This window comes from Tinamus guttatus, unplaced genomic scaffold (assembly GCF_059628265.1).
Source record: "Tinamus guttatus ecotype Peru unplaced genomic scaffold, ASM5962826v1 Tinamus_guttatus_pri_ptg001791l, whole genome shotgun sequence".
Taxonomy (NCBI): domain Eukaryota; kingdom Metazoa; phylum Chordata; class Aves; order Tinamiformes; family Tinamidae; genus Tinamus; species Tinamus guttatus.
The window spans coordinates 11,370-23,708 of NW_028290325.1; the positions used below are offsets into that span (position 1 = coordinate 11,370).

Here is a 12,339-nt window from a genome sequence, read left to right on the forward strand (position 1 = left end):
CCCCCCCCAAGGCCTTAAGTTATAGGGGGGGGGGGCCCGGACGCCTGGGCCCTTCCCGGCGGCTCCGCAAGCGCCTCGTCCCGCTGCTTCCCCTATAGGCGCTTCCTATAGGGACCCTATAGGGACATTATAGGGGGGTGCCACGCGCGGCCCCCCCGCCCCAGCGGCCGCCGGGGTCCTGCTTGGGGAGGGCGGGGTTTTTTTTTGGAAAATAAACGTTTTTTCACGGCAATTTTGGGGTTTTATTTATGGTTTCTATAGGGGGTTCCTATAGGGTAGACGTGAGCGCCCGCGAGGCGGCGCGAACTACAACTCCCAGCGTGCCCCGCGGCCGCGCGCATGCGCGGGATGGTGTCCCCCCCCCCCCCCGCGCGCGTGCGCTGTCAGCTCCGCCGCCGCCCCCCCCCGCCCGCGCATGCGCAGTCACCTCCCTCCCCGCCTGCGCGCGCTGCGTCCCGCGCCGTCCCCGCCGCCGCCGCCGCCTGCGTCGTCACTTCCGCCTCTCCCACCCGTTTCCGGGTCCCCGGCTCCGGTAAAAGCGGCGGCGGGGACGTTAACGGAGGCGGGGGGCGGGGGGGAGGGTTGGGGGGCGCGGGGCGCTCTGCGCATGCGCCGCCAGAAGGCGGGAAATGCGGGGGGGGAGGAGGGGGTCTCTGCGCATGCGCCACCAGAAGGCGGGAAGGGCGGGGGAGGAGGGGGTCTCTGCGCATGCGCCGCCAGAAGGCGGGAAAGGGGGAGTCTCTGCGCATGCGCCTGGGAAAAGCCCGCCAAAACCCGGCGCATGCGCGGGGCGGGGCGGGGCGTTTTGGGGCCAAAACGGGCAAAAACGGGCGTGGGGGCGGGGCCGGTTTGGGGGCGGGGGGGGGGGGCGCGGGTCCCCCGGGGGCGGCTCCGTGTGTGTGTGTGGGGGGGTCCCCTCGTGGTGTCCCCTTGTCCCCATGATGTCCCTTGTCCCCACAGTGTCCCCACGGTGTCCCCATGGTGTCCCTTGTCCCCAAGGTGGTGGCAGTGTCCCCATTGTCCCCACGGTGTCCCCATTGTCCCCATGGGTCACGTGTCATGGGACAAGCGGGACGTCTATTACCTGTCCCTGTCCCCACAGTGTCCCCATTGTCCCCGTTGTCCCCATTGTCCCCATCATGGGACGGGCATCACGTGACAAGCGGGACGTCTATTACCTGTCCCTTGTCCCCAAGGTGTCCCCATTGTCCCCAGGTGGTGGCAGTGTCCCCAGGGTGTCCCCATTGTCCCCATTGTCCCCAATGGGCCACGCGTCCCGTGACAAGCGGGACGTCTATTACCTGTCCCCATTGTCCCCATTGTCCCCGCAGTGTCCCCGTTGTCCCCGTTGTCCCCATTGTCCCCAATGGGACGGGCATCACGTGACAAGCGGGACGTCTATTACCGCCTGGCCAAGGCCGGGGGGTTCCGTGTCCCCGTTCTCACAATGTCCCCATTCCCACGGTGTCCCCATGGTGTCCCCTGTCCCCTCATGGTGTCCCTGTCCCTGCAGTGTCCCCGTTGTCCCCGTTGTCCCCATTGTCCCCATGGGCCGCGCGTCCCGTGACAAGCGGGACGTCTATTACCTGTCCCCATGTTGTCCCCATCCTCACGGTGTCCCCATTGTCCCCATTGTCCCCAGGGTGTCCCCATTGTCCCCATTGTCCCCAATGGGCCACGCGTCCCGGGACAAGCGGGACGTCTATTACCGCCTGGCCAAGGCCGGGGGGTTCTGTGTCCCCGTCCCCGCAGTGTCCCCATTCCTGCAATGTCCCCATCCTCACGGTGTCCCCATTGTCCCCAGGTGGTGGCAGTGTCCCCAGGGTGTCCCCATTGTCCCCGTTGTCCCCATTGTCCCCATTGTCCCCGCAGTGTCCCCATTGTCCCCGTTGTCCCCATTGTCCCCAATGGGCCGCGCGTCCCGTGACAAGCGGGACGTCTATTACCTGTCCCCAGGGTGTCCCCATTCCCTGCAATGTCCCCATTCCCACGGTGTCCCCTGTCCCCTCATGGTGTCCTTGTCCCCAAGGTGGTGGTGGCAGTGTCCCCATTGTCCCCATGGGACGGGCATCCCGTGACAAGCGGGACGTCTATTACCTGTCCCCATGGTGTCCCCATCCTCATGGTGTCCCCATTGTCCCCAAGGTGTCCCCATGGTGTCCCCCTTGTCCCCAGGTGGTGGCAGTGTCCCCATTGTCCCCATTGTCCCCATTGTCCCCATCATGGGCCGCGCGTCCCGTGACAAGCGGGACGTCTATTACCTGTCCCCAGGGTGTCCCCATCCCCGCAGTGTCCCCGTTCTCACAATGTCCCCATCCCCATGGTGTCCCCATTGTCCCCAGGTGGTGGCAGTGTCCCCATTGTCCCCGCAGTGTCCCCATTGTCCCCGCAGTGTCCCCATTGTCCCCAATGGGCCGCGCGTCACGTGACAAGCGGGACGTCTATTACCGCCTGGCCAAGGCCGGGGGGTTCCGTGTCCCCGTTCCCACAATGTCCCCATTCCCGCGGTGTCCCCACGTTGTCCCCATCCTCACGGTGTCCCCATTGTCCCCAGGGTGTCCCCATTGTCCCCATTGTCCCCGCAGTGTCCCCATTGTCCCCGCAGTGTCCCCATTGTCCCCATCATGGGCCGCGCGTCACGTGACAAGCGGGACGTCTATTACCGCCTGGCCAAGGCCGGGGGGTTTCGGGCCCGTTCGGCCTTTAAACTGCTGCAGCTGGAGAGGAGGTTCGGCCTGATGGACGGTGAGGAGGGTGTATAGGGGATGATCTATAGGGGATGGATAGGGGATGATCTATAGGGGATATATGGGGGATATAGGGGATATATACAGGATATAGAGGCGCTACGGGCTGCTGGAGGGTGAGGATGTATAGGGGATGTATAGGGGATATGGGGGATGTATAGGGGATATAGGGGATATAGAGGCACTACGGGCTGCTGGAGGGTAAGGAGACGTATAGGGGATGTATAGGGGATATAGGGAACGTATAGGGGATATATGGGGGATATAGAGGCGCTTCGGGCTGCTGGAGGGTGAGGAGACGTATAGGGGATGTATAGGGGATATAGAGGGGATGTATAGGGGATGATCTATGGGGATGATCTATAGGGGAGCTATAGGGGATATAGGGGATATACACAGGATATAGAGGCACTTCGGGCTGCTGGAGGGTAAGGGGATGTATAGGGGATGTATAGGGGATATAGGGGAGCTATAGGGGATATATGGGGGATACAGAGGCGCTTCGGGCTGCTGGACAGTGAGAGGACTATATAGGGGATGTATAGAGGATGTATAGGGGACAATCTATAGGGGATTTATAGGGGATGTATAGGGGATATAGGGGATGTATAGGGGATATAGAGGGGATATAGAGGCGCTTCAGGCTGCTGGAGGGTGAGGAGGGTATAGGGGATGTATAGGGGATGTATAGGGGAGCTATAGGGGATATATGGGGGATATAGAGGCGCTACGGGCTGCTGGACGGTGAGAGGACTATATAGGGGATGGATGAATAGGGATGTATAGGGGATAATCTATAGGGGATCTATAGAGGATGTATAGGGGATGTATAGGGGATATAGGGGATGTATAGGGGATATAGAGAGGATATAGAGGCGCTTTGGGCTGCTGGAGGGTGAGGGAGATTATATAGGGGATCTATAGGGGATATAGAGGCACTTCGGGCTGCTGGAGGGTAAGGGGATGGATAGGGGATCTATAGGGGATATAGGAGAGCTATAGGGGATATAGAGGGGATATAGAGGGCATATAGGGGAGCTATGGGCTGCTGGAGGGTGAGGATCTATAGGGGATGATCTATAGGGGATGATGTATAGGGGATATATGGGGGATATAGGGGAGCTATAGGGGATATAGAGGCGCTACGGGCTGCTGGAGGGTGAGGGGACGTATAGGGGATGTATAGGGGATCTATAGGGGATCTATAGGGGATATATACGGGATATAGAGGCGCTACGGGCTGCTGGAGGGTGAGGAGACGTATAGGGGATGTATAGGGGATGTATAGCGGATGTATAGGGGATATGGGGGATATAGGGGATATAGAGGGAATATAGAGGCGCTTCGGGCTGCTGGAGGGTGAGAGGATGTATAGGGGATGTATAGGGGATGATCTATAGGGGATCTATAGGGGATATAGGGGAGCTATAGGGGATATAGAGGGGATATAGAGGCGCTTTGGGCTGCTGCAGGGTGAGGAGATCTATAGGGGACGTATATGGGGAGCTATAGGGGATGTATAGGGGAGCTATAGGGGATATAGGGGACGTATATGGGGATGTATAGGGGAGCTATAGGGGATGTATAGGGGATATAGAGGCACTTTGGGCTGCTGGAAGGTGAGGAGATCTATAGGGGATGATCTATAGGGGATGTATAGGGGATCTATAGGGGATCTATAGGGGATATGGGGGATATAGGGGAGCTATAGGGAATCTATAGGGGATATAGAGGCGCTTTGGGCTGCTGGAAGGTGAGGAGGGTATAGGGGATGATCTATAGGGGAGCTATAGGGGATGTATAGGGGATATAGCGGCTCTTGGGGCTGCTGCAAGGTGAGGGGGGTATAGGGGAGCTATAGGAGATCTATAGGGGATGTATAGGGGATAGAGGGGAGCTTTGGGCTGCTGCAGGGTGAGATGTATAGGGCATCTATAGGAGAGCTATAGGGGACCTATAGGGGATCTATAGGGGATAGAGCGGCGCTTTGGGCTGCTGCAAGGTGAGGGGATCTATAGGGGATAGAGGGGATCTATAGGGAATCTATAGGGGATGTATAGGGCACGTATAGGGGATAGAAAGGAGTTTCAGGCTGTTGCAAAGTGAGATATATAGGGGATCTATAGGGGATCTATAGGGGATATAGCGGCTCTCCGGGCTGCTGCGCGGTGAGGGCATCTAGAGGGGATGTATAGGGGATGTATAGGGGACCTATGGGGGATATATGGGGGATATAGAGGATATATAGGGGATCTAGAGGGGATTCGTAGAGGATCTATACGGGATCCATAGGGGATATAGCAGCACTTCGGGCTGCTGCATGGTGAGGGAGGTTCTATAGGGGTTCTATAGGGGACCTGTAGGGGATCTATAGGGGATCTATAGGGGATATAGCGGCGCTTCGGGCTGCTGCGCAGTGAGGGGATCTATAGGGGATGTATAGGGGATCTATAGGGGAGCCATAGGGGCCATGGGGAGCTATAGGGGCTATACGGGCTATAGGGAATATAGCAGATCCATAGGGGCTATAGGGGGGCTGTAGGGGATACAGGGCAGCTATAGGGGATCTATAGGGGCTATAGGGGACGGGGGCCATGGGGGATTCCATAGGGGGGGATTCCATAGGGGGGGGATTCCATAGGGGACGGGATCCATAGGGGGCGGGTCCATAGGGGGCGGGTCCATAGGGGGCGGGTCCCATATGGGGGGTTCCATAACGGGACATTCTCCATGGGGGGGGTTGGGGGCTTGGGGGGTTTTGGGGCGATTTCAGGGGGTTTTGGGGCTGTTTCCGGGGGTTCCGGGGGGTTTTGGGGTGTTTTGGGGGGTTTTTGGTTTTTGGGGGTTTTTTGGGGGGATTTTGGGGGGTTCCAGGGTGTTTTGGGGGTTTTCAGGGGGGTTGGGGGTTTTGGGGTGTTTTGGGGTATTTTGGGGTGTTTTGGGGGTGTTTCAGGGTGTTTTGGGGTGTTTTTTTGGGTGTTTTGGGAGCCTTGGGGGTGTTTGGGGATTTTTGGGGTGTTTGGGGGTTTTGGGGGTGTTCTGGGCGTTTTTGGGGTGTTTTTGGGGTGTTTCAGGGTGTTTCAGGGTGTTTTGGGGGTGTTCTGGGTGGGGTTTTGGGCTGTTTTGGGCTGTTTTTGAGGGATTTAGGGGTGTTTTGGGGGTGTTTTGGGGTGTTTCTGGGGGGTTTGGGGGTGTTCTGGGGGATTTTGGGGCTGTTTTGGGGGTGTTTTGGGGGTGTTTCTGGGTATTTTGGGGTGTTGGGGTGTTTTGGGCTGTTTTGGGGTGTTTTGGGGAGTTTTGGGGGGTTTTAGGGGTGTTTCGGGGTGTTTTGGGCCGTTTCAGGGCCCTCACAGCCGTTTTGGGGGGTGTTTTCGGGCTGTTTTTGGCTGTTTCGTGCTGTTTTTGGGCCATTTCGGGCTGTTTTTGGGCTGTTTTGGGGTGTTTTGGGGTGTTTCGTGCTGTTTTCATGCTGTTTCGGGGTGTTTTTGGCCGTTTCGGGGTGTTTTTGGCCGTTTTTGGGGGTTCCCAGCCGTTTTCGGGGGTGTTTTGGGCCGTTTCGGGGTGTTTTTGGCCGTTTTTGGGGGTTCCCAGCCGTTTTCGGGGGTGTTTTGGGCTGTTTTTGGGTGTTTTTGGGCCGTTTTTGGCCGTTTTTGGGGGTTCCCAGCCGTTTTCGGGTCCAGGCGTCCTCCGGGCCGTGGATCTTTGCGCCGCCCCCGGGAGCTGGAGCCAAGTCCTGAGCAGGGAGCTGAGGTGGGGGAGGGGAGGGGGCGGGGGGGGGGCACTTGGGGGGCAGGATGGGGGAGATGGGGGAGATGTGGGGCGGGAGGGGGGGCAGGATGAGGGGCGGGAGGAGAGAGATGGGGGGAGATGGGGGGCAGGGGGGGGGCAGGAGGGGGGCACTTGGGGGGCACTTGGGGGGCAGGATGTGGGGCGGGATGGGGGGAGATGTGGGGAGATGTGGGGCAGAATGGGGGGTGGGAGGGGGGGAGATGGGAGGAGATGTGGGGCAGGAGGGGGCACTTGGGCAGGATATGGGGCAGGATGTGGGGCGGGAGGGGGGCACTTGGGGGGCGGGATGTGGGGCGGGAGGGGGGGAGATGGGGGGCAGGAGGGGGCACTTGGGGGGCGGGATGTGGGGCAGGAAGGGGGATGGGATGTGGGGCGGGATGTGGGGAGATGGGGAGAGATGTGGGGCGGGAGGGGGGGAAATGGGGGGCAGGACGTGGGGTGGGATGGGGGGCACTTGGGGGGCGGGAAGGGGGGAGATGGGGTGGGAGGGGGTGGAATGTGGGGCAGGATGGGGGGGGAGACGGGGTCAGTTGGGGGGCAGGATGGGGGGTGGGATGGGGGCAGTTGTGGGGAGATGGGGGCAGTTGGGGGTCAGGAACAGGGGTGGCTTTAGGGGTAGTTATGGGGTGTTTGGGGGCACTTAGGGGTCCAGGGGGCAGTTGTGGGTCAGGGGGGGCAGTTGTGGGTCAGGGGGGCAGTTGTGGGTCGGGGGGGCAGTTGTGGGTCAGGGGGGGTAGTTGTGGGTCGGGGGGGTAGTTGTGGGTCGGGGGGGCAGTTGTGGGTCTGGGGGGGGCAGTTGTGGGTCAGGGGGGGGTAGTTGTGGGTCTAGGGGGGCAGTTGTGGGTCGGGGGGGCAGTTGTGGGTCTGGGGGGGGCAGTTGTGGGTCAGGGGGGGTAGTTGTGGGTCAGGGGGGGTAGTTGTGGGTCTGGGGGGCAGTTGTGGGTCGGGGGGGCAGTTGTGGGTTTGGGGGGGCAGTTGTGGGTCCTGGGGGGGCAGTTGTGGGTCCGGGGGGGCAGTTGTGGGTGGGGGGGGGCAGTTGTGGTTCAGGGGGGGCAGTTGTGGGTCCGGGGGGGGCAGTTGTGGGTCTGGGGGGGCAGTTGTGGGTCCAGGGGGGGTAGTTGTGGGTCGGGGGGGGCAGTTGTGGTTCCTGGGGGGGCAGTTGTGGGTCCAGGGGGGGTAGTTGTGGGTCGGGGGGGGCAGTTGTGGGTCCGGGGGGGGCAGTTGTGGGTCAGGGGGGGTAGTTGTGGGTCAGGGGGGGTAGTTGTGGGTCGGGGGGGGCAGTTGTGGGTCAGGGGGGGCAGTTGTGGGTCCTGGGGGGCAGTTGTGGGTGGGGGGGGGGCAGTTGTGGTTCAGGGGGGGCAGTTGTGGGTCCGGGGGGGCAGTTGTGGGTCAGGGGGGGCAGTTGTGGGTTTGGGGGGGCAGTTGTGGGTCCTGGGGGGGGCAGTTGTGGGTCCGGGGGGGCAGTTGTGGGTCCTGGGGGGCAGTTGTGGGTGGGGGGGGGGCAGTTGTGGTTCAGGGGGGGCAGTTGTGGGTCAGGGGGGGTAGTTGTGGTCAGGGGGGGCAGTTGTGGGTCGGGGGGGCAGTTGTGGGTCCTGGGGGGGTAGTTGTGGGTCGGGGGGGGCAGTTGTGGGTCCAGGGGGCAGTTGTGGGTCAGGGGGGGCAGTTGTGGGTCCCGCTGACCCCCCCGCCATAGGGCGCCCCCCGGGGAGCCCCCCCGGGTCGTGGCCGTCGACCTCCAGGCGATGGCGCCGCTGCCGGGGGTGCTGCAGATCCAGGGGGACATCACCAAGGTGACGGCCGCCCCACGGCTGCCCCATAGCGCCCCATAACCACCCCATAGCCGCCCCATAGCCACCCCATAACCGCCCCATAGCTGCCCCATGGCTGCCCCATAACCACCCCATACCCGCCCCACGGCTGCCCCATAGCTAACCGCCCTAGAGCTGCCCCATGGCTGCCCCATAGCCGCCCCACAGCACCCCATAGCCGCCCTATAGCTTCCCCATAGCCGCCCCATACCCGCCCCATGGCTGCCCCATATCCGCCCCATATCCGCCCCATAACCACCCCATACCCGCCCCATACCCGCCCCATAGGCGCCCCATAGGCGCCCCATAGCTGCCCCACAGCGCCCCATAGCCGCCCCATAGCTGCCCCATAGTCACCCCATAGGCGCCCCATAGCTGCCCCATAGCTGCCCCATAGCTGCCCCACAGCGCCCCATAGCCCCATAGCCGCCCCATAGTCACCCCATAGCCGCCCCATAGCTGCCCCATAGCCCCATATCTGCCCCACACCTGCCCCACAGCGCCCCATCCCCGCCCCCCCCAGGCCTCCACCGCGCGGCGGATCTGGGACCATTTCCAGGGGCTTCCGGCCGACCTGGTCGTCTGTGACGGGGCCCCCGACGGTGAGAGCCCCAAAATCCCCCGAAATGACCCCAAAATCCCCCGGAATGACCCCAAAATCCCCTGGAATGACCCCAAATTGCTTTGAATGACCCCAGAATCCTTGTGAATGACCCCAAAACCCCCTGGAATGACCCCAAAATGGCTCTGAATAGCCCTTGGGAATGGCCCCAAAATCCCCGCGAATGGCCCCAAATTCCCTGGAATGGCCCCAAAACTGCCTCAAATTGCCCCAAACCCCCGGAATGTCCCCAAACCCACCGGAATTCCCCCCAAACCGCCCAGAATGTCCCAAACCCGCCCGGAATGTCCCAAATCCGCGCGGATTTGCCCCAATCCCCCGGAATGTCCCAGATCCACACGGATTCCCCCCATTCCCACCCAGAATGTCCCAAATCTGCCAGGATTCGCCCCAAACCCCCCGGAATGTCCCGAATCCGCCGGGATTCCCCCCAAACCCGCCCGGAATGTCCCAAACCCGCCTGGAATGTCCCAAATCCGCGCGGATTCCCCCCATTCCCGCCTGAAATGTCCCAAATCCGCTGGGATTGGCCCCAATTCCCTGAAATGTCCTGAATCCGCCCGGAATGTCCCAAATCCGCCGGGATTCGCCCCGTTCCCGCCCGGAATGTCCCAAACCCGCCGGAATTCCCCCCGTTTCCGCCCGGAATGTCCCAAATCCGCCGGATTTCGCCCCGTTCCCGCCCGGAATGTCCCAAATCCGCCGGGATTCGCCCCGTTCCCGCCCGGAATGTCCCAAACCCGCCGGAATTCGCCCCGTTCCCCGCCCGGAATGTCCCAAACCCGCCGGAATTCGCCCCGTTCCCGCCCGGAATGTCCCAAATCCGCCGGAATTCCCCCCAAACCCCCCGGAATGTCTCAAATCCGCCGGGATTCACCCCATTCCTGCCCGGAATGTCCCAAATCTGCCGGGATTCCCCCCAAACCCCCCGGATTGTCCCAAATCTGTGCGGATTCGCCCCATTCCCACCCGGAATGTCCCGAATCCGCCGGGATTGGCCCCAATTCCCTGAAATGTCCTGAATCCGCCCGGAATGTCCCAAATCCGTGCGGATTCGCCCCGTTCCCGCCCGGAATGTCCCAAATCCGCCGGGATTCGCCCCGTTCCCGCCCGGAATGTCCCAAATCCGCCGGAATTCGCCCCGTTCCGCAGTGACCGGCCTGCACGACCTGGACGAGTTCATCCAGGCGCAGCTGCTGCTGGCGGTGAGGACCAAAACGGGCGGAATTCACCCCAAAACCCGCGGGGTCCCCCATAGAAAGGGGGGTCCCCTATAGAAATGGGGGGTCCCTATAGAAATAGGGGGTCCCCTATAGGAAAGGGGGGTTCCCTACAGAAATGGGGGGTCCCTATAGAAATGGGGGGTCCCTATAGAAATGGGGGGTCCCTATAGGAAAGGGGGGTTCCCTATAGGAAAGGGGGGGTCCCTATAGAAATGGGGGTCCCCTATAGAAATGGGGGGTCCCTATAGAAATGGGGGGTCCCCTATAGGAAAGGGGGGTCCCCTATAGAAAGGGGGGTCCCTATAGAAATGGGGGGTCCCCCATAGGAAAAGGGGGTCCCCTATAGAAATGGGGGGGTCCCTATAGAAATGGGGGTCCCTATAGGAAAGGGGGGTTCCCTATAGGAAAAGGGGGTCCCCTATAGAAATGGGGGGTCCCTATAGAAATGGGGATTCCTATAGAAATAGGGGGTCCCCTATAGGAAAGGGGAGTCCCCTATAGAAATAGGGGGTCCCCTATAGGAAAGGGGGGTTCCCTACAGAAATGGGGGGTCCCTATAGAAATGGGGAGTCCTCTATAGGAAAGGGGGGTCCCCTATAGGAAAGGGGGGTCCCCTATAGAAATGGGGGTCCCTATAGGAAAGGGGGGTCCCCTATAGAAACGGCGGTCCCTATAGGAAAGGGGAGTCCTCTATAGGAAAGGTGGGTTCCCTATAGAAATGGCGGTTCCCTATAGAAATGGGGGTCCCCTATAGAAAAGGGGGGTTCTCTATAGAAACGGGATTCCCTATAGAAATGGGGTCTCTATAAAAAAGGAGATTCCTTGTAGAAAGGGGGGGTCCCATATAGAAAGGGGGATCCCCTATGGAAAAAGTGGTTCGCTATAGAAAGGAGGGTTCCTTATAGAAACGGGGGGGGAAGTCCCTATAGAAAGCGGGGGTTTCATATAGAAACGGGGGGTTCTGTGTAGAAAAGGGGGGGTCTCCTATAGAAATGGGGGGTGCCCTATAGAAAGAGGATCCCCTATAGAAATGGGGGTTTTCGTACAGAAAAGGGGGGGTCCCTTATAGAAAAGGGGGTGTCCCATATAGAAAAAGGAGGTTTCCTGTAAAAACAGGGCATGCCCTATAGAATGAGAAGTTCCCTATAGAAAGAGAAGCCCCTATAGAAAGCGGGGGGTCCGCTATAGAAAGTGAGTCGGCTATAGAAATGGGAGGTCTCTTATAGAAAAGGGGGTTTCCTATAGAAACAGGGGGTCCCCTATAGAAAGGGAGTCCCCTATAGAAGGGGGGGGTCCCCTATGGAAAGGGGTGTCCCCTATAGAAACAGGTCCCCTATAGAAAAGGGGGGTCCCCTATAGAAAGGGGGGGGTCCCCTATAGAAACGGGGGGGTCTCCTATAGAAAGGTGGGTTCCCTATAGAAAAGTGTGTTGCCTATAGAAACGGGGGGTTCCCTATGGGAAAGGAGTCCCCTATAGAAAAATGGGATTTTTTTGTAGAAACGGGAGGTCCCCTATAGAAAAGGGGGGGTCCCCTATAGAAACGGGGGGTCCCCTATAGAAAAGGAGTCCCCTATAGAAAAATGGGATTTCTTGTAGAAAGGAGGGGGTCCCCTATAGAAAAGGGGGGTCCCCTATAGGAATGGGGGTCCCCTATAGAAAGGTGGGTTCCCTATAGAAACAGGGGGGTCCCCTATAGAAAGGTGGTTGCCTATAGAAATAGGGGGTCTCCTATAGAAAAGGAGTTCCCTATAGAAAAATGGAGTTTTTTGTAGAAAGGGGGGGTTCCCTATAGAAACAGGGGGTTCCCTATAGAAAAGGAGTCCCCTATAGAAAAATGGGATTTCTTGTAGAAACGGGAGGTCCCCTATAGAAACAGGGGGGTCCCCTCTAGAAAAGGGGGGTCCCCTATAGAAACGGGGGGGGTCCCCTGTAGAAGGGGGTCCCCTATAGAAAGGTGGGTTCCCTATAAAAATGGGGGTTCCCTATAGAAACGGGAGGTCCCCTATAGAAAAGGAGTCCCCTATAGAAAAATGGGGTTTCTTGTAGAAAGGGGGGGTCCCCTCTAGAAACAGGGGGGTCCCCTATAGAAAGGTGGGTCCCCTATAGAAAGGTGGTTGCCTATAGAAATAGGGGGTCCCCTATAGAAAAG

At 59.9% G+C, this 12,339-nt stretch overlaps 1 protein-coding gene across 1 annotated transcript; it reads left to right on the forward strand.

Moving 5' to 3' along the window:
- Window positions 1-2,624: 2,624 nt before the first annotated feature.
- On the forward strand, window positions 2,625-10,208 carry LOC148590057 (tRNA (cytidine(32)/guanosine(34)-2'-O)-methyltransferase-like; the record flags this gene model as incomplete). Its single annotated transcript, XM_088539527.1, has 5 exons — window positions 2,625-2,745; window positions 6,428-6,497; window positions 8,230-8,326; window positions 8,868-8,946; window positions 10,119-10,208. Coding segments are annotated over exons 1-5 (457 nt in total), but the record flags the coding sequence as incomplete, so codon positions are not given.
- Window positions 10,209-12,339: the final 2,131 nt, after the last annotated feature.